The sequence below is a fragment of the Callithrix jacchus genome, chromosome 3 (genome assembly GCF_049354715.1).
Source record: "Callithrix jacchus isolate 240 chromosome 3, calJac240_pri, whole genome shotgun sequence".
Taxonomy (NCBI): domain Eukaryota; kingdom Metazoa; phylum Chordata; class Mammalia; order Primates; family Cebidae; genus Callithrix; species Callithrix jacchus.
In genome coordinates, this window is record NC_133504.1 from 17,858,437 (window position 1) to 17,880,251 (window position 21,815).

The window sequence follows — 21,815 nt, forward strand, 5'->3', positions numbered from 1 at the left end:
AAATGCTATTAAAAAAGTTATTAGCCAAGGCTGCAAATAATAGAATACCTATCTAACAGTATTATTACGAGTTTATTTTTCAGACATATAAGAAGACTGAGGGAAGACGGGTACTGGTTTTGGTTCAGTAGTTCAATAATGTCCGAGTTGACGTCTTCAATTTTCTTGCCTTTCTCTCATGCTACTGAGAGTAGCTTTTTCATGATTGGTTTGAACCCACAATAATTTATCAACACCTTGTTTGTAATCCAGGTGTTTTTATTATATTTTATTTTTGAGACAGAGTTTCACTCTTGTTGCCCAGGGTGGAGTGCAGTGGCGCGATCTTGGCTCACCATGACCTCTGCCTCCTGGGTTCAAGTGATTCTCCTGCCTCAGCCTCCCGAGTAGCTGGGATCACAGGCATGTGCCACCACGCCTGGCTAATTTTGTATTTTTAGTAGAGACTTATTTTTTAAAGAAAAAAGAGAAAATGGATTTTGGGTAGTTAACAGAGTTGTGAACAACCACATAGATTTAAGAATTTTAGACAAAGGAATAGAACAAGACCATGCTATTTTCTAGTTTTTAAACAGATGAAAACTTTTTCAGAAGTTAACAGTAATGAGTTATTGATATAAATTATAAGTTTAAAAATACATATTATAGAAAATATTTAATGAATATTTAATAATCATTACATTGAAAAATTCATCCAGTAAATATTTGAGCCTATGCATACGCATAGCACTGTGCTAGGCCTTATGAGAGATGTAAAAACATTATACACATTTTCTGTCTTCAAGAAACTCTTAAACAGTAAGTTTTGCTATTGTATTTTACATTTTATAACACTCTTTCATAGGTATTGTAACTCCGTGCCTTAAGCAGATACAATTTTTACCTGATGAAGTTGAGACAGACCCTGCTCTTGTCTCTCTGGCCATTGCTACTTCAATGATCATTTCTTGGCCTGACCGCTTTCTCTGAAGCTGTGGAAAGTAGCTCTGTCTTTGTGTGATCAGGAAATTTGGGAATTAGCAAACTCCCATTCTAGTAGCCTTCACCCAGTGACTGGAAAGATTTGTTATACAGATACCCCAGCTTGCTTGGCCTTCAGATGGGATAACTTTGAGGCCTGTGTTTTCCCAGACTTTTCTCATGGGATTATGCTCCAGTCATTACCAGTGGTAGCTGGCTTGACACCGCACCCTTCATTGACTGTTTTCCCTTCTTTGTCTCACTTCCCCACCTTCTACTGGTGTTTCCTGCATCTCTTAGATAAACTATTTGCACTAAAATCCTTGTCTCAGGTTTCAAGTGAGCATTTCCACTAGGTTATTTCCCCTAATACCTGCCCCAAAAGTGCCTGGCTTAATGGGGTGGAACATGATTCAAGTCAAGCCAGTTGGAATCCTTCACAGGGAATTTTGTCCAGTCTGAAACAGTCAGAAAGGAACTCTCTTCCTTCATCTTTGTTTCATTTGGTTTTGCATCATTCTATTTTGAATAGTGTCAGGAACAAAGTGAAACCTTAATATTTCTGGAATATTTAATGAATCCAATTCCTACAATTTCTTTTCTGCCAACCTGCATTCGTCATCAGCTGTTAATTTAAAAATGTATGAAATAATGTTGCTATAGCATATCATGGTGTCACCGCATACTATAGTAGTTAAGTGCATGGACTCAGGAGCTAGACTGCTTGAGATTGAAACTCTGCCACTGCCAGTGGTTTGACTGTGCTGATTATTTGTTGTCTGTCAGTTCCATTCTCATTATTTTATTCTCTCTGTATTACAGAGTACTGGAATCCTAAAAATCATTTCCTAGATTCACTTGCCAGTTTGTTTCCAGTTCTTTTCTGTTAATGGGAGATTCAAAGCTGAGAGGATGGAAGACATTTTTTCTTTTCTTTGGGTTCCAGCCTCTGCAGTGCTGGGCTCTGCTACCCTGACTCCAGGAGTAGCTCGAGCAGGGTGAAGGATGTTGGCTTCCTGCAAAACAGTTAAAGATAGTTCTAATAATGCAAGTTATGTTCCAAAGCCTCAGAAGCACCACATTTGTGGGTTTTGGATAACACTGCTTCTCTTTGTTCTACCAGTGCTAGGAATGATAGCTGTTCTTACTCAATATTAATATCAATAATTAAAAAGTAACATCTAGATCAAAGTACCTTCCACCTTTTGCCCCTCCAGCCCTTCTAGTAGTTTTGTACCTGTTTCCTCAATAATCAAAGTAATAACATTCTCTCTGAAATACCCAAAGTGATTTTTATTTTCCTGATTGAACAATGACTGACACTGTGACCTTGAGCAAGTAACTTTCTCTTTCTTTGCCTCAGCTGCTTCTATAAATATTATAATAGTATACCTATCTCATTGGCATTATTATTATTTTTTTTTTGAAACAGAGTTTTGCTTTTATTGCCCAGGCTGGAGTGCAGTGGTGCGATCTCGGCTCACCACAACCTCCGTCTCCTGGGTTCAAGCGATTCTCTGGCCTCAGCCTCCAGAGTAGCTGGGATTACAGGCATGCACCACCACACCCGGCTATTTATGTATTTTTAGTAGAGACAGAATTTTTCCATGTTGATTAAGCTGGTCTCAAACTCCTAACCTCAGTTGATCCACTGACCTCAGCCTCCCAAAGTACTAGGATTACAGGCGTGAGTCACTGGATCCAGCCTCTCATTGGTATTATCATCAGGATTAAAGGAGTTAATATTTTGGGAGCACAGAGAACATTTCCTGGTACAAAGCAAATGCTGTTTGTTAAATAAATAATATGGTGTGTTATATGCTATTGTTATATAAATATGGCAGGAGCCATAAAGTTCATAAAGTCTAATGTCTCTCTCCATATTTATCCCATGTGCAATCTGCCCCCAACCCTCCCTTTCATTACTGCTTCTCATGATCACTTCTCTACCTAAGTTATGTCTGTCTTCTATGTTTCTCATCTCTTCTGTCACTAATCAGCACACATGCTTTTCACAGTGTCTTTCCTTATTTTAGACATAATAGAGACATTTTGGAGGTCTGTAGGTTTAAATATTTTTCTAAAGTGATTGTATTTGGGGAGGCCATGAGGCATGTGGAATAGGGCACAGCACTGGCCATGGAAGACAATAGTTAATATGAATCCAGAATCTTGAGAGTGGATGTCAGGGACCTCATGTAGGAGAAAGGCTTGACAAACATAGATTCTTTTGGCTAAATATAGTCCACATTAAGATTATTTACATTTTCATGGTGTTACTCCACTAACTTTGGTTTCTCAATTTTGAGAATAGACATGTTTTGGATCTCATATTCAGCAAACGCAGATTCTAGGGTTACATTTATTCCATTCCCAAGATCCTAGACACCAAAAACCCCCAAACAAACAAACAAAAAACGAAAATATGGGAATGAGAGAGGCTTAAAGGTTAATGGATATTCAGAATTCTGCTGTATCTGTACAAGGGTTAGATCATTGTCCAGAGAACTGGTTAAAGAAAGTCCTAGGACCACTATTGACATTTTCAACAAAGTGTGATCACTTCTTCAATTTTTACTGTCCTTTAAAATTTTGGCTAATCCTACTAGTCACAGAGTACTTTTTCTTTATAAATTAGTCTAATCCTCAATTATGCATAAGTGCATTTTTTCAGTCTAATTAGAATTCCAGGCTTTAAAATTAGGTGTATATTTTGAAAAGTATATCTGAAAATTTAATATTGTTTGTAAATATATTTTTAAATACAGTAAAAATACCAAGCATAGTAACACCAGAGGACAAAGTTGTAAATATGCCACCTTTATATTTATATGAGTATTTACATGAGAATTTGCAATTTCAAGTCATTATTAATCACTGAGTTAATTAAAGGTCAATACAGTATTAATATATCACATATTTACTTTAGCAAAAGATATCTATATAAAAGCAGACAAAAAGTTATTTTTGGCCGGGTACAGTGGCTCACTCCTGTAATCCTAGTGCATTGGGAGGCTGAAGCAGGAGGATCACCTGAGGTCAAGAGTTCAAGACTAGCCTGGCCAACATGGTAAAACCGAATCTCAACTGAAAATACAAAAATTACCTGGGCATTGTGGTGCATGCCTATAATCCCACCTAATTGGGAGGCTGAGGCAAGAGAATTGCTTCAGCCTGGGAGGCAGAGGCTGCAGTGAGCTGAGATCACACCACTGCACTCCAGCCTGGGCAACAAAGTGAGAACCCATCTCAAAAATTTAGAAAAGGATGGTTTCCTAGTATGTGAAAGTCACAGATATTCATCTGAATATGGGCCAAGAGAATAATTCTATTACAATTCAAGAACTGCAGGCCAAGCATGGCGGCTCCCACCTATAATCCTAGCACTTTGGGAGGCCCAGGTGGGCAAATTGCCTGAGCTCAGGAGTTTGAGACCATCCTGGGCAACATAGTAAAACCTTGTCTCTACTAAAAAACAAAAGAAATTAGGCATGGCGGTGTGCACCTGTAGTCCCAGCTACTTGGGAGGCTGAGGCAGGAGAATTGCTTGAACCTGGGAGGCGGAGGTTGCAGTGAATTGTGATCATACGACTGCACTCCAGCCTGGAAAGCAGAGTGAGACTCCATCTCAAAAACAAACAACAACAACAAAACAAAGAACAGCAGAGATTCTTATGGTGTCAGAACCTTATAAGAATTTAAATCGATTTTGGAGACAATCCAAGATGGCCAAATAGGAACAGCTCTGGAGTCCAGTTCCCAGTGAGAATGCAGAGAGTGAGTGATCACCGCATTTCCAAACAAGTTTTTACTGCCCACAGACCAGGAGATTCCTGGGCAGAAAAGCGCCACAAGTCTCCAGCACAGTTGTTTCAGCTGGTGCAGTGGGTCTCCACACAAAAACTCACACAATTCTGGACAGCTGTTTCAACTGGTGCCTGGAATGCCTGGGAGACAGAGTTGCCCATTCAACTGAAAAAAAGGGGGCTGAAACAGCGAGCCAGGTGATCTGGCTCAGCAGGTCCCACCCCCACAAAGACCAGCAATCTGAAATACTTGGGATTGAGAGTTTCACAGCAAGCACAGCTGGACCTGGGACAGTCCAGCTCTGTGGGGGAAAGGGTGTCGCCATTACTGAGGCAGTCCACCACTACCGAGGGAGTTTGCCATTACTGAGGAAGACTGCCATTACCAAGGCAGTTGTAACTATACCTCTATAAACAAAACCACAGGAAAGTTTACACAGCAGCTGGGCAGAGCCTATGGCAGCTCAGCAAAACCTCTGCTGGCAGACTGTGACTATGCTACATCCTCGCTGGGCAGGGCATCTCTGAAAAATGGTAGCAGCCTGTCAGAAACTTAGAAATAAAGCCCCACCTTCCCAGGACAGAGCACCTGGGGAAAAAAGGCAACTATGAATGCTGCTGCAGCAGACTTAAACGTACCTGCCCAGCAGCTCTGAATGGAGCAAGGGCGCTCAAAGCTCAGCATTTGAGCTCCTATAAGGGACAGACTATCTCCTCAAGCAGCTCCCTGATCCCTGTATATCCAAAGAGACACCTCATAAAGGAGAGCTCAGGTTGACATCTGGCAGGTATCCTTCTGGGACAAAGATAACAGAAGAAGAAACTGGCAGATATCTTACTGTTCTGAAGCTGCCACAGGTGATCCCCAGGCAAGCAGGGTCTGGAGTGGACCTCCAGCAGTCCTACAGCAGAGGGGCCTAACTGTTAGAAGGAAAACTAAAAAACAGAAGGAAATAACTTCATCATCAACAAAAAGGATATCCATTCAAAGACCCCCATCTGAAAGTAACCAACTACAAAGACACAGGTGATAAATTCAGAAAGATGGGAAGAAACCAGTGCCAAAAGGATGAAAACACCCAAACCAGAATACCTCTCCTCCTCCAAGGAATCACAACTCCTCACCAGCAAGGGAACAAGGCTAGATGGAGAATGAGTCCGATGAATTTACAGAAACAGGCTTCAGAAAGTGGGTAATAACAAACTTCTTGGGGCTAAAAGAACATGTTCTAACCCAATGCAAAGAAACTAAGAACCCTGAAAAAAGGTTTGACGAAATGCTAATGAGAATAAACAGCTCAGAGAAGAATATAAATGAATTGATGGAGCTGAAAAACAACATGAGAATTTCGTGAAGCATACACAAGTTTCAATAGCCAAATTGATCAAGCAAAAGAAATGATATTAGAGATTGAAGATCAACTCAATGAAATAAATGTGAAGGCAAGGTTAGAGAAAAAAGGGTAAAAAGAAATGAACAAAGCCTCCAAGAAATATGGGATTATGTGAAAAGACCTAATCTATGTTTGACTGGTGTACCTGAGTATGATGGAGAGAATGAATCCAAGCTAGAAAACACTCTTCAGGACATTTTCGAGGAGAACTTCCCCAACCTAGCAAGGCAGGCCAATATTCAAATCCAGGGAATACAGAGAACATCACAAAGATATTCCTTAAGAGCAACCCCAAGGCACATAATTGTCAGATTCACCAGGATTGCAATGAAGGAGAAAATGCTAAGGGCAGCCAGAGAGAAAGAAAAAATGCTAAAGGTACCCACAAAGAGAAGCCCATCAGACTCACAGCAGATCTCTTGGCAGAGACCCTATAAGCCAGAGGAGAGTGGGGGCCAATATTCAACATCCTTAAAGAAAAGAACTTTCAACCTAGAATTTCATAACCACCCAAACTAAGCTTCATAAGTGAAGGAGAAATAAAATCCTTTACAAACAAGCAATAGCTCAGAGATTTCATCAACACCAGGCCTGCCTTACAAGAGCTCCTGAAAGAAGTACTAAACATAGAAAGGAACAACCAGTACCAGCCACTCCAAAAATGTACCAAATGTTAAAGAGCATTGACACAATGAAGAAACTGCGTCAACTAATTGGAAAAACAACCAGCTGGCATCAAAATGGCAGGATCAAATTCACACATAACAATATTAATCTTAAATGTAAAGGGGCTAAATGCCCCAGTGAAAGACACAGACTGGCAAACTGGATAAAAAGTAAAAACCCATCGGTGTGCTGTGTCCAGGAAACACATCTCATGTGCAAGGATACACAAAGGCTCAGAATAAAGGGTTGGAGGAAGGTTTACCAAGCAAATGGAGAGCAAAAAAAAGCAGGATTTGCAATCCTAGTCTCTGATAAAATAGACTTTAAACCAACAAAGATCAAAAGAGACAAAGAAGGACATTACAAATGGTAAAAGGATCAATGCAACAAGAAGAGCTAATGATTCTAAATATATGTGCACCTAATACAGGAGCACCCAGATACATAAAGCAAGTTCTTAATGACCTACAAAGAGACTGAGACTCCCATACAATAGTAGTGGGAGACTTTAACACTCCACTGTCAGCATTAGATCAACTAGATAGAAAATTAACAAGGATATCCAGGACTTGAACTCAGACCTGGAACAAGCAAACCTGATAGACATTTACAGAACTCTCCACCCCAAATCCACAGAATATTCATTCTTCTCAGCACCACATCACACCTTCTCTAAAATTGACCACATAATTGGAAGTAAATCACTCCTCAGCAAATGCAAAAGAACGGAAATCATAACAAACAGTCTCTCAGACCACAGTGCAATCAAATTAGAACTCAGGATTAAGAAAGTAACTCAGAACTGCACAACTTCATGGAAACTGAAAACTGGCTGTTGAATGTTGACTGGATAAATAATGAAATGAAGGCAGAAATAAAGATGTTCTTCGAAACCAACAAAAACGAAGATACAACATACCAGAATCGGTGGGAAATATTTAAAGCAGTGTCTAGAGGAAAATTTATAGCAATAAATGCCCACATAAGAAGCAAGGAAGGATCTAAAATTGACACCCTATCATCAAATTAAAAGAGCTAGAGGAGCAAGATAAAAAAACGCAAAAGCTAGCAGAAGACAAGAAATAACTAAGATCAGAGCAGAACTGAAGGAAATAGACACACAAAAAACCCTTCAAAAAATTAATAAACACAGGAGCCAATTTTTTTAAAAAATCAGCAAAATAGACCACCAACCAGATTAATAAAAAAGGAAGAGAGAATAATCAAATAGATGCAATAAAAAATGATAAAGGGGATATCACCACAGATCCCACAGAAATACAAACTACCATCAGAGAATACTACAAACAACTATATGCAAATAAACCAGTAAACCTGGAAGAAATGGATAAAATCCTGGACACTTGCACCCTTCCAAACCTAAACCAGGAAGAAGTAGAAACCCTGAATAGACCAATAATTAGGGCTGAAGTTGAGGCAGCAATTAATAGCCTATCAATCAAAAAAAGCCCAGGTCCAGATGGGTTCACAGCCGAATTCTACCAGACATACAAAGAGGAGCTGGTACCATTCCTTCTGAAACTATTCCAAACAATCCAAAAGGAGGGAATCCTTTCCAAATCATTTTATGAGACCAACATCATCCTGATACCGAAACCCGGCAGAGACTCAACAAGAAAAGAAAACTTCAGGCCATACCCATGATGAACATAGATGTAAAAATCTTCAATAAAATACTGGCAAACCAATTACAACAGCATATCAAAAACCTTATCCATCACCATCAAGTAGGCTTCATCCCTGGGATGCAAGGCTGGTTCAACATATGCAAGTTTATAAATGTAACTCACCACATAACCAGAACGAAAGACAAAAACCACATGATTATCTCAATTGATGCAAAGAAGGCCATACTGCCCAAAGTAATTTACAGATTCAATGCTATCTCCATTAAGCTACCTAGTTCTTCACAGAACTGGAAAAAAACATCTTAAAACTTCATATGGAACCAAAAGAGAGCCCACATAGCCAAGTCAATTCTAAGCAAAAAGAGAAAATCTGGAGGTATCACACTATCTGACTTTACACTATACTACAAGGCTACAGTAATCAAAACAGCATGGTACTGGTACCAAAATAGAGATATAGACCAATGGAACAGAACAGAGGCATCAGAGGCAACACCACACATCTACAACCATCTGATCTTTGAGAAACCTGACAAAAAAAAGCAATGGGGAATGGATTCCCTGTTTAATAAATGGTGTTAGGGAAACTGGCTAGCCATGTGCAGAAAGCAGAAACTAGACCGCTTCCTGACATCTTACACTAAAATTAACTCCAGATGGATTAAAGACTTACACATAAGACCTAACACCATCAAAACCCTAGAAGAAAACCTAGGCAAAACCATTCAGGACATAGGCATAGGCAAGGACTTCATGACTAAAACACCAAAAGCATTGGCAACAAAAGCCAAAATAGACAAATGGGATCTAATTAAACTCCAGAACTTCTGCACAGCAAAAGCAGCAATTAGAGTGAACTGGCAACCAACAGAATGGGAAAAAATTTTTGCAATCTACCCATGTGACAGACAGCTAATATCCAGAATCTACAAAGAACTAAAACATATTTACAAGAAAAAAACAAAGAAACCCATTCAAAAGTGAGTGAAGGACATGAACAGATACTTTTCAAAAGACGATGTATATGAGGCCAATAAACATATGAAAACATGGTCATCATCACTGGTCATTAGAGAAATGCAAATCAAAACCACATTGAGATACCATCTCAAGCCAGTTAGAATGGTGATCATTAAAAAATGTGGAGACAACAGATGCTGGAGAGGATGTGGTGAAATAGGAACATGTTTTCATTGTTGGTGGGAGTGTAAATTAGTTCAACCATTGTGGAAAACAGTGTGGCGATTCCTCAAGGAAGGACCTAGAAATAGAAATTCCGTTTGACCCAGCAATCCCATTATTGGGTATATATCCAAAGGATTATAAATTGTTATATTATAAAGACACATGCACACATATATGTTCATTGTGGCACTGTTTACATAGCAAAGACCTGGAACCAACCCAAATGCCCATTGAGGATAGACTGGACAAGGAGCCATAAAAAATGGACTATGCAGCCATAAAAAACGATGAGTTTTTGGCCTTTTTAGGGACATGGATGAATCTGGAAACCGTCATTCTCAGCAAACTGACACAAGAACAGAAAATCAGACACTGCATGTTCTCACTCATAGGCAGGTGTTGAACAATGAGAACACACAGATGCATGGAGGGGAGCATCAGACACTGCGATGTGTTGGGGCAGAGTAGGAGAGGTACAACGGTGGGTAGGGAGTTGGGGAGGGATAACATGGGGAGAAATGCTAGATATAGGTGACAGGGATGGAGGCAGCAAACCACAGTGCCATGTATGTACCTATGCAACAATCCTGCATGTTCTGCACATGTACCCCAGAACCTAAAGTGCAATAAAATATATTTTAAAAAAAAAAGAACCACAATTTAAATCTACTTATTCTTCTTACCCTTTTTGCCATTGTTGTCATAGATTCTATTTGTACAGTTTATAAAAATCCACAAGACATTATTATTACTGTTTTAAGCAGATAATAGTCTTTTAAAATTTACATATTTACACTTGTTTACCCTCTTTTCCTCCTCTTGAGGATTTGAAATTATTTTCCTTAAGTAGGGCTCCTGGCAGGGAATTCTCTCAACTTCTGCTGGTCCAGAAACATCTTTAGTTTGCTGTGATTCTTCAAGCTGTTTCCCTGGATATGGAACCTGAGGTTAGCATTTTTTTTTCTTTCTTTCAGCAATCTAAAGATGTCATTCTATGGGATTCTGGTTTCCCTAGTTCTGTTGAAGAGTCATCTTTCAGACTTGTTGCTGTTTTGAATTTATCTTTCCTTTTTCCTCTGGTCCTTTTAAGATTTTTCTGTCTTTAGTTTTCAATACTTCTTATTATGATGTGGTTCAGATGATACCTTCTGCTAGAGATGTTTTGACCTTTGCAATATTTTACCTATTGCTAACAGGGAGAAAGTTAAAGGATTGATTATCTGAATTCAATTAGGGATTGAGCTGTGTCCAGGCTAGGCTGCAAAGTTTTAGTAAGACCCTTCCATCTGTGGCTTATTTCTGTTGCTCATACATTAAGACATTATCACACAGTCTTTTGATTAAGGAATTGACAGTCTCTGTCTCCTTAGCCCTGAAAGACTATGAAAAATTCATTTCTGCTCTTTGGAGGCTTTGAACTTATGTCTATACATTCCTGCCTACATAGCTTCAAAATATGTCAGATGTCTTCAGGAAAAGACAATGATGAATTTGTGGCAGACCCCTCCCTCCAGCCTGACTTTCGTCCACTAAACACGGTGAAACCCTGGGACATTTAGCTTTCTCTTTTAGAAGCTTCTGGCACAATTCTTTAGTCTCCCCTACCACCTCAGCATTCAGTTAATCTGCAGAATATAGATCATTATGTATATTTCAGAGTCCTTTAGTTTTCAACTGACTATGCTAACCCCTCAACAATACAACTGACAAATGCTTGCTGGAGTCTCTTTTATTTAGTCAAAGTCCTTCTACCTAGACCAAGTCAGACTGACTTCTGTTCCTGCCTAAAATGTACAAATGTTTTCAGAACTCATCAGCACACCTAGGAAGGGCTCTTTCCTGCCTGGAATTTTAATTTATTTTTTGATTGCTTCAATGTATTTTCCTCTATATCTTTTAGAAATATGTATCATTTTAATGGAAATTTGTTAAATTTTTAACAAATATGTACAATTGATATGTTCTTTAAAAAATGACTTTAAAGCTGTTTTAGAAATACAATCTTATTTCCCATTTAGGACTACAACAGAATTAAAACAATAAGAAAGACCTTTAGTATTACCTCTTTAAGGACATTTAGTTTTCTGATAAAGTCATAATAGTGTGGCAAATAATTCATAGTATAGGGAACTGGCCTTATATTTTGAATGTGTGCATTTAATCCATCATTTAAGAGTTACATTTAGGACTAGATTTTTTGTGCTACCAGATTATGTATATATTTTTTACACAAAAAAGGGGGTTGTTCTATAACCACCGACTACATAGATCTCAGCTAAGCCTTATTTCATTTGTCACTTTAGTGTGCCTCTTAATTGTACTTTTAAGTGAGGAAGTGTGTTATAAGAGTTAAGTCTTGGCAGCGATGGTAAAAGTAGGTTAAATATAGAAATGTTTTCCTTTTCTCTGCCGTTATGGAGAAGAGAATGGTAAATGATATTAGCAGGGTTGGTTCCTTCCCTGCTTCCTTGAGGCTGTAGGGAAAGGATCAGTTCCCTGCCTCTCTCCTTAGCTTGTTGATAGCCATCTTCTTCCTATGTCTTTTTTCACATCATTTTATTTCTATGGCGGTCTCTGTCCAAATTTCCAGTATGACATTGGTCATACTGGATTAGGGGCTCACCCATTCCATTAACATACTGGATTAGGGGCTCACCCATTCCATTAACAAATTATTTCTGCAATGTCTATATTTCCAAGTAAGATTATCTTCTTTGATACAGGGTGTTAGTTAGGACTTCAACATAGAAAAGTTGGTGGGGGGAACACAGTTCAACCTATAACCCTTAGATGAGTCGAGCATCTACTTTAAGCTTACCCTTATGGTCCTTTGCCTCTCCTAGGCATCAACTACTGGCAAGTGATTAAAAAACCTTTCTGGGCTATTGTGGTGGCTCATATCTGTAATCCCAGCACTTTGGGATCCCAAGGCGGGCAGATTACGAGGTCAAGAGTTGGAGACCAGCCTGATTAACATGGTGAATCCCAGTCTCTACTAAAAATACAAAAAGTAGCCCGGTGTGGTGGCTCGCACCTGTAATCCCAGCTACTCAGGAGGCTGAGGCAGGATAATTGCTTGAACCTGGGAGGAGGAGGTTGCAGTGCGCTAAGATTGCGCCTCTGCACTCCAGCCTGGAAGACAGAGCGAGACTCCATCTAAAAAAATTTTTTTCTGCAAAATAATTCCTTTCGATTCCAGCACTTAAACTGTTTTTTTCAGGGGGAAAAAATCGTTTAAGTGCTGGAATCGAAAGGAAAGAGATCTAAGAATCATGATTCTTAGAAAACAAGTGCTAGAACAGAATGTAAAATTCAGTTAGTGGCTCTGATTTTGGATGTGAATAAATTCACGATTTGCATTACACTGACTTTTTTTTAAAAAGCAGGTTGTGAATCCATCTTATTAAATTATACAAATAATGCAAAATTCCTCAAGTGAAGTAAAACTTTAGTGAACACTAAAAAGTTGATTATCTTGTAGTGAGAGATTATTTATGTAAATAAATGTGTCACATCTATTACTATTGCCCCTCTGACTACAGTTTGGGACTCACAGAAAAGAATGAACACAGTGAATTGATTTCTAACCTTACATGGAAAAGAATGAGAACAGTCAATTGATTTCTAATCTTACCTCATTTATTTATACCACACTATTGACACTGCTATCTAACATGGAAACCTTATTATTTCATTCTCCCCAGTTTTTCACTGGAGAGAGAAAGACTAAATTCCTTTATAAGCTGCAGGTTGTGAGCATCATGATCATTAAGCTCCTATAATACTGAACTACTAGTTGATCCCCAAATAAGCCAAGCCACGCTCTCTCAAGAGCCGGGTTTTTTTTTGTTGTTGTTGTTTGTTTCCCTTTACTTGACATTCTCCAATACAACTCTACTGAAATGCTACTTTCATAGAAAGGTTTTCCTACTGCCGTATACAATCTTAGGTGACTGTGTTATGCTCTCATTATTGAACAATTGTAACTAATATACTGTTTCCTATTTTGTCTCTCTACATTAAACTTTTGAGAGAACAGGCTATGACTGTTTATCTTTGTATCTCTACTGCCAAGCTCAATGCTTGGCATATTCAATACACTGTTCTTGAATAAAGGCCCAGTTTTTATATAAACACAGCTTACTTTATGCTATAATTAAAAAAATAATATTCTACACATAAAATTTAAAAACACATTTTAAAAGTGTAATGCATTAGTGATCTCACTGCTAACTGCTATTTGAATAAAGTAGTATGAATTATTTGGTTAATTTGGATTTTTGGGTGCTTTTATAACACACTTGCAACTGTGATTTTGTAGGTATGGCAACTTAAGGCAGAAAAGAGAATGTTATAAACTAAGAAATAGGATAATAAAATTCCGGGACCCTTAAATACAAGAAAATACATTTTTTTCTGTTTGAAAAACTGCCACATTATTTTTTTTGTGGTAAAACATGTCTAACATTAAAGTTACCATTTTAACCATTCCTAAGTGTACAATTCACTGGCATTAAGTACATTCACAGTGTTGGGCAACCACTATCCATTTCCTAGGAAATACATTTTTTTAAGCTCTCATTTTTATTAGTAAACCTAGATACATAACTAATGGTTTTCAAGTACTATTATGATAACCATATATAAACCAAATAGCATAGTCTAACAAGTGCCAACGAACTTAACTGAAAAATTAACACAAAATATTTAAAATTTTTGAAAGAGTCATAAAACCTATATGCCAATAATGGGAGGAACCCCTCAAAACGAAATACCACAGAAATAGCACACCAGATGTCCATTAAAGTCCTCCTACCTTGAGAAAAGCAACTTGTGACCCGGGTAAGCAGTAAGGTAAGTTAGCTTTGGCGCGCTCTCCCTAAGCACTAAAACGCAGGTTCTTACCCCGTGCTTGGAGGAGCCTGTAAAAAAAAAAGTGGCTGTTGGGAGCCGCGGTGGCTCCGGCCAGTTGTCATGGCGCTTGAGGAGGCGAGGCTATGAGTTCAAGGCCAACCTGAGCAACATAAGAGGCTCTCATTCATTAACAAACAAAAAAAGTGGCTGTATGCCGTATGGAGAATATACGCACTTGGGAGTGAGATAGGGAGCATGCATTGCTTTCATGGGATTCTCAATTTTTTTTTTTTTAAACGGTCGCTTTGTCGCCAGGCCTGGAGTGCAGTGGTGCGATCTCGGCTCAATGCAATCTCCGCCTCCCGAGTTCAAGCGATTCTCCTGTCTTAGTCTCCCAGTGTAGCTGGGATTACAGGCACGCGCCACCACGCTCGGCTAATTTTTTTTTTTGTATTTTAGTAGAGACAGGGTTTCACCGTGTTGGCTAGGATGGTCTCGAACTCCTGACCTTGATCCGCCCACCTCGGCCTTGCAAAGTGGTGGGATTACAGACGTGAGCCACCGCGCCCGGCCAAGATTTTCAATTTTTAAAACTACCACACTAGTAAGACGAGACCGTGAATGCTCAGGCGAAGGCCAGGACAGCCAAAGGCTGGACAGCCGCCGGGATCCGCGCTCCGGGCGCAGCGCTGCAGGGTGCGGCGTGGGCGCCGAGGCTCCCCGGGTTTAAAATTCCGCACCCCGCAAGAGGGGGCGGGGCAAGGGGGAGAGAAGCCGGGGCCTCCGCCCCTTCGGGACCCATAGGGCGCCCTTGTTTACCTCCCAGTATTTGTCACCCGAGACAAAGAGGGAAAAAAGGAGGGGCCTCCCGCGGGAAACTCCCTCGGCGGGAAGCGCCTTACTTTCAGAACGTTCTGTAGCACCCTACGGGACGCGGGAACGGCTCCCTCCCGGCCCTCCGCGCCCTTTTCGAGGTTCCCGCCTTGAATTTCCCCGAGTTCTGCGCCAGCCTCAGCGACAGCAGGAGGAGCTGGGCAATCCATTCGCAGGGCAAACTCCAGGATCTCCCATTTATTATTCTCAGGGCGGCGTAGGCGAGACCCTCGAGGGCCACAGAACAGAGTGACTACAGCTCCCAGGAGCCAACGCAGCAAGGCTGAACCGAGGCGGGGAACAGACAGGACCTAAATGGTGGTCGGAGGAAGGGCAAGGCGGGCCTCTTCTGCCACCTTAGCGGCAGCAAACAGCCGCCATATCGGCAAGCCAGAAGACCAACCCCCCCAGGTCTCGACTTAGTATTTTTAAATCTGGCGGGATTCCCGAGCCAACCACTCCCACCGTTTACAGCCCCAGCCAGTCAGCGTGAGGCCCGCCATTTTTCAAACCCTCTTCCCGCCGCCAATCAGGATCGAGCAGTACATTCCTCTCCTGACCGGTTCTAACGGGTCTGGGAGTTAACGACCTGGACGACCCACCGAACCTGCTAGGCTGAGGCGTGGGAGGCGGGCCTGGTAAGACGCTGACCAATTGTAAGCCGCTGTGGCCAGGGGGCGGGGACTATCTGGGTTTGAATAATCGTCCGAACCAATCAGAGAAGTGGGGGTGTGGCTTGTGGCCTAGCTCGTCAAGTTGCCGTGGCGCGGAGAAGTCTGCAAAACAAGAGGTTGAGGATTGCGTTAGAGATAAACCAGTTCACCTCGGAGCCCCGCGAGGGAAGCGTCTTAGTCGTGTCCGGCCGTTTTGCGGAACTCTGAGGAAAAGCTCGTACCAGGCAAAAATCTCTTCCAGTCCCTTCGGGTTCGTGGGCCTGCCTTTCCCCATTCTCTCAGAGCCTGTACTCGGTCTCGGCGCTGTGGCTCTCGGGGTTGGACCTGGCGAACGGCATTTGGGGTGCGGGTCGGCGAGGGCTGGGGCTGTGGAGGGCCGGCGGGCGGTCGGGGAAGGCGGAAACTTCCCCCAGCTGGGCCGGTTCCGGGAGTTTTGAATGTCGGTCGCGAGGTGATTAACGGTTGACGGAGACTCGTGACGTGGAAGCCGGGGGACATTTCTCTCAGGAAAGGCGTTTGAGGGCGCTTGCAGAGTCACCGGACTCGGTGAAGGGCAGGCGGCGGCATCTCTGGCCCCGTGAGCCACTTGCCGGGCGAGCGTGAAGAGTCGGCCGCGGTCGTTCAGGCCGGGAGGAGGAAGAGGAGGGTGTGAGCCGGGGCGCGGGCGGGGGCGCGGGCGCGGGCGGCCGCCCTCGGGAGGAGGGGGGCGCGGGCAGGGCGGGAGCGGATTTGGGCGGGAAGCGGAGCCCCGCCAGCGCCCGCCCTGGCAGCTGCGGGCTCCGCGCAGACCCGCCGGCTTTTCCCCCACCCCGCCAGGTGGACGCCGTTGTGTTCACCATGGGTAAAGGAGACCCCAACAAGCCGAGGGGCAAAATGTCCTCGTACGCCTTCTTCGTGCAGACCTGCCGGGAAGAACACAAGAAGAAACACCCGGACTCTTCCGTCAATTTCGCGGAATTCTCCAAGAAGTGCTCGGAGAGATGGAAGGTGAGGCCGGAGAGGGATGGAGCGCGGGTGCAGGTGTGGCTTTCGGCTAGGAGGGCCTTAGGCGGGCAGCGGGCAGCTCGTGAGCCTCTCACCCGATGACTCGCAGACGATTTCAGGCTTTTCTGACAAGACAGGGAAAGCAAAACTTGCCGTCTCTCGATGTTTATAGTTAACGATTTTGCTGTGTTTTTGGCGTTCATTTTATGTCCGCAGACCATGTCTGCAAAGGAGAAGTCGAAGTTTGAAGATATGGCAAAAAGTGACAAAGCTCGCTATGATAGGGAGATGAAAAATTACGTCCCTCCCAAAGGTGATAAGAAAGGAAAGAAAAAGGATCCCAATGCTCCTAAAAGGCCACCGTAAGTTTAAAATAAATCAAATTGCCCCTTGGATTTTTCCTTCAGGTTATTAAACTGTTGCTTCCTTTCAGATCTGCCTTCTTCCTGTTTTGCTCTGAACATCGCCCAAAGATCAAAAGTGAACATCCAGGCCTATCCATTGGGGATACTGCAAAGAAATTGGGTGAAATGTGGTCTGAGCAGTCAGCCAAAGATAAACAACCATATGAACAGAAAGCAGCTAAGCTAAAGGAGAAATATGAAAAGGTACATTGTCATCTTAATCATGTAAAGCTGTTGTTAAGACTAGGTGTATAGGTAATAACTGTAGACAACCTGGGAAATTGAGTTAACCTTGTATTAATGGTTGTCAGGTTTGTTTTGAAAAGGTCTAATGAAAACTTTACACTTCCACATATGGTAAGTGAAACTTTCCTTTTGACTGAAACTAGTGTTTGTAGCACTAGTATATTCTTGCAGACAGACTTAATTGTAGTTACTGTATAATCTTTTTTTTTTTTTTTTTAAAGCAGAGGGTCAGATTGTTTTATGTAGATATTTATAAAATCTGAAGGTTCAGCGGGGACTGGGGACGGACTGTGAGGTAAAAGGATATTGGTAGTGAAAGTACTGATACTGCTCTGTTGCGATCCTTGTCATTTTACACAAAAAACTTGTTAAAGCCTGGGGAGATAAGAGCTCTTAAAACAGACTGGGACTACCTTTTTACACAGTTATCAGGGTTATTGGTCAATCATCTTAGATTGTTTACAGCTAGGTGGTTTTCACAGTTGGGTAACGACACCGGATGCTTACTTTATTTATTTTTTGACAATATTTCAGGATATTGCTGCATATCGTGCCAAGGGCAAAAGTGAAGCAGGAAAGAAAGGCCCTGGCAGGCCAACAGGCTCAAAGAAGAAGAATGAACCAGAAGATGAGGAGGAAGAAGATGAAGATGATGAGGAAGAGGATGAAGATGAAGAATAAATGGCTATCCTTTAATAATGAGTGTGGAGTGTGCGTGTGTGCTCAGGCAATTGTTTTGCTAAGAATGTGAATTCAAGTGCAGCTCAATATTAGCTTCAGTATAAAAATGTACAGATTTTTGTATAGCTGATAAGATTCTCTGTAGAGAAAATACTTTTTAAAAAATGCAGGTTGTAGCTTTTTGATGGGCTACTACATACAGTTAGATTTTACAGCTTCTGATGTTGAATGTTCCTATATATTTAATGGTTTTTTAAATTTCTTGACTTGTGTATGGTAGCACAGCAAACTTGTAGGAATTAGTATCAATAGTAAATTTTTGGTTTTTTAGGATGTTGCCTTTTGTTTTTTAAGAAAAAAATTTTGTAATAAAATTATGTATATTATTTCTATTGTCTGTCTTGATATGCTAAGTTAATTTTCACTTTGAAAAAGTCATTTGAAGACCAGAGCCATGTTGGCTTTTTTGGTATTTCTGCCTAATAGTTCTTAGACACAGTTGACCAAGTAAAATGTTTGAGGCTTAAAAGAAAACCAAACATGCTCATATTTCCAAAATGTTCTTTAAAAGTTGACGTTTCTGTTTATTAGCTAACTAGTTGTCGGGTTTATCAGATATATATACTAACATTTTTTTTTTTTTTCTGAGATGTAGTCTGTCACCCAGGCTGGAGTGCAGTGGTGCGATCTCAGCTCACTGCAACCTCTGCCTCCTGGTTCAAGCAATTCTTCTTCCTCAGCCTTCCGAGTAGCTGGAACTACAGGCATGTGCTACCACTCCTGGCTAATTTTGCATTTTTAGTAGAGACAGGGTTTCACCATTTTGGTCAAGCTGGTCTTGAACTGACCTCAAATGATCCACCCACCTTGGCCTCCCAAAAATGCTGGGATTATAGATGTGAGCCACTATGCCTGACCCAGCATATTAACAATTTATTTTGGGTGAAAAATTCTCTTTAATATGCAGAAGAGGAGCTAGAAGTGAATTCGTATCTAAAAGGGCAAACTGAAGAAAAGGAACAAGGTTGAGTTTTTTGTTACTAAATTGAGCTACTTCAAGATAGAATACCCGAGTAGATTTTGAGTTACAGTAGTCACTCCTTACGTGTGGGCTATAAGACCCACAGTGGATGCCAGAAAGAGCCGAGTAAGTTTGTTCCTCTACATACACAACTGATAAAGTTTAATTTATAAATAAGGTACAGTAAGAGATTAACAGCAATAATATACTGTTAAAGTTCTGTGAATGAAAATACTGTGGGAAAGCGAAACCACAGTAAGGTAGGACTATGTATCTTCAGTTTGATCTTAAGCTTTAGAATTATGGGCAACTATAAGAAGCCATTTGGGATGGTTATATTCCACGACTTGTTTAAATTTTTCTAGGAATTGTATTATTTACAAGGGAAGGCAGTTGCTGCATTTTAATTAAGATAACTTTTATTAAAGGTTATTAGTGAAGGTTGAGCATCTATCTGGGTTGGCTATGTGCTTAGAAAAGTAAGCTATTTGTTGACGATTTTAGAGTTAAATATGACAATCTTGGTTACTTACCAAATTTGAAAATAGAAGTCAGGATTCCTGTTACCCAACCATGGGAACTTTGGTTGTCTCGTCACAATTGGTAAGAAGAATCTTCTGTTAAATAGTGGGATGTTAGAGCAAATGCACTTAAGTAAAATCTCCAAACATCTTTATGATTGCCCTCTTATTATATTCTGAGTGGGAGAGGCCTCCCAAAGCCATGTAAGAATTGATAAATTGGCCTACGTAAAAATGAAAAACTCTGCATTCAAATTGGGGCTTTCACTGATCATAAGATGAAAACTGATTTTCAGTGTTTTCTGGTGTTGGGTGACTCAATATGCTAAAACATTTGGGGTAATGTATTTTAGGTACATACCTATGTCATTTGGGTCCCAGTTCCCTAGCTCTACCAAATGCTAGCAGCATGAACTTTACCTACTTCACAGTGTTTTAATGGTCAAAGTGTTATTTTAAAGTAGTAACTACTGCATAAAGGATATGAAATAAGAGTTTCTAAAACTGAAATAGAGTAATAGTTTGTTTCCTTAAGAACTTCTAAATATATTAGATCTGAGAGGCAGACCTGTTGGGTTCCTTGTCACTTCTTTTTGGGAGTCTGTGATTTCTTTTATTTTCTTCTCTATAAAACATATTTTTAAGTTTCTAAGCTAAGAACAACTATTCTTTTATCAAGAGTTCCCCCAGAATGAACTCAGGATTTGAGATGGGTCCTTCCTGGCTCATGTTTGATTTTGATTTTTATTTTTTTTGAGACAGAGTTTCACTCTTGTTGCCCAGGCTGGAGTACAATGGCACGAATTCAGCTCACCACCATCTCTGCCTCCCGAATTCATGTGATTCTCCTGCCTTAGCCTCCTGAGTAGCTGGGATTACAGGCAGGCACCACCATGCCTGGCTAATTTTGTATTTTTAGTAGAGATGAGGTTCCTCCCTGTTGGTCAGGCTGGTTTTGAACTCCCAACCTCAGGTGATCCACTCACCTCTTTGATATTCTTTTTAAGTGTGGATCAAAATTCCAAATCTCAGAATTCTCAATAATCAAGACCAGGTGACTTCAAGGAGTGAACATAGTGGAAAAAAACTGAAATGAGGGCAAGAATTAGATCTCAAATCAGAGATGTGTTTGTGAAACAGTTTTTAAAAAATCATATCTTAATAGTACGGAATGTAAAAGGATATGTAGTATATACCCTTCATTGATTCTCCTACCTTGTCTTACAGGAGCCAACATGAACAATGTAATATTCTATCCTTTAAGAAAGAAGTGTAAATAATAATCTTATTTTGGCGGATGTTTTCATTACAACAGAGCTGCCATTTTCCTTTAAATAGCTATGTAGTATCCCATTTAATAGATCATAATTTAATCAGTTCCTTAAGGATAATAGGATAATTGTTTTTTTCTTTTTTTTTTTTTTAACACTATTGCTGGGTATGGTTGCTCACGCCTATAATCCCAGCACTTTGGGAGTCTGAGGTGTGAGGATCACTTGAGCCCAGGAGTTTGAGACTAGCCTAGGCAACACAGACCTTGTCTCTACCAAAAATGAGCTTGGCATGGTGGCCCACGCCTGTGGTCCTAACTACTGGGGAGGCTGAGGTGCATTGCTTGAGCCTGGGATGTCTAGGTTGTAATGAGCTGTTATCGTTCCACTGCACTCCAGCCTGGGCAACAGACCAAGACTTTTGTCTGAAAAAATCAAAACATGTTGATGTCACACATAAAAAAAGACCTAGAAGTGAAGTAGCTGGGCCGAAAGACATGCATATTTAAAAATGTGCTAATTACACTAGCTAAAACCTGTACTTAATACTTGCCAGAAACTGCTTTTGCGCTCTGTTAATTTATGAAGCCTGCTAAATAAAATTGCTGCTCAACAGAAGTTGTACT

The 21,815-nt window shown here is 40.8% G+C and overlaps 1 protein-coding gene and 1 long non-coding RNA gene across 6 annotated transcripts; one reads left to right on the top strand and one right to left on the bottom strand.

Moving 5' to 3' along the window:
* Positions 1-240: 240 nt before the first annotated feature.
* On the bottom strand, positions 241-14,614 carry LOC144581713 (uncharacterized). Its single transcript, XR_013532816.1, has 2 exons — positions 14,477-14,614; positions 241-1,976 (listed from the first exon to the last, which is right to left on the bottom strand). It is a non-coding gene; the product is annotated as an uncharacterized LOC144581713 (long non-coding RNA).
* Positions 14,615-16,150: 1,536 nt separating this feature from the next.
* On the top strand, positions 16,151-18,762 carry HMGB2 (high mobility group box 2). 5 transcript variants are annotated; one of them, XM_008992447.5, is made up of 6 exons: positions 16,151-16,311; positions 16,569-16,707; positions 16,878-17,048; positions 17,262-17,407; positions 17,479-17,653; positions 18,230-18,762. In XM_008992447.5, exons 3-6 carry the CDS (start codon positions 16,899-16,901, stop codon positions 18,374-18,376), a joined length of 618 nt encoding a protein of 205 aa, XP_008990695.1. In that variant the 5' UTR covers positions 16,151-16,311; positions 16,569-16,707; positions 16,878-16,898; the 3' UTR covers positions 18,377-18,762. The 5 variants fall into 5 exon arrangements, with proteins under 5 accessions (XP_008990695.1, XP_078222383.1, XP_008990697.1 ...); XM_078366257.1 differs by having other exon boundaries at positions 16,151-16,285; positions 16,569-16,709; XM_008992449.5 differs by lacking the exon at positions 16,569-16,707 and having other exon boundaries at positions 16,151-16,404.
* Positions 18,763-21,815: the final 3,053 nt, after the last annotated feature.

Excerpts from the sequence above, each read along its gene's own strand:
- HMGB2 (XM_008992449.5), top strand. The coding sequence starts at position 16,899 with ATGGGTAAAGGAGACCCCAACAAGCCGAGGGGCAAAATGTCCTCGTAC. Across the intron at positions 17,408-17,478 it reads AATGCTCCTAAAAGGCCACC|ATCTGCCTTCTTCCTGTTTT; the intron begins GTAAGTTTAAAA and ends GCTTCCTTTCAG. Across the intron at positions 17,654-18,229 it reads TAAAGGAGAAATATGAAAAG|GATATTGCTGCATATCGTGC; the intron begins GTACATTGTCAT and ends ACAATATTTCAG.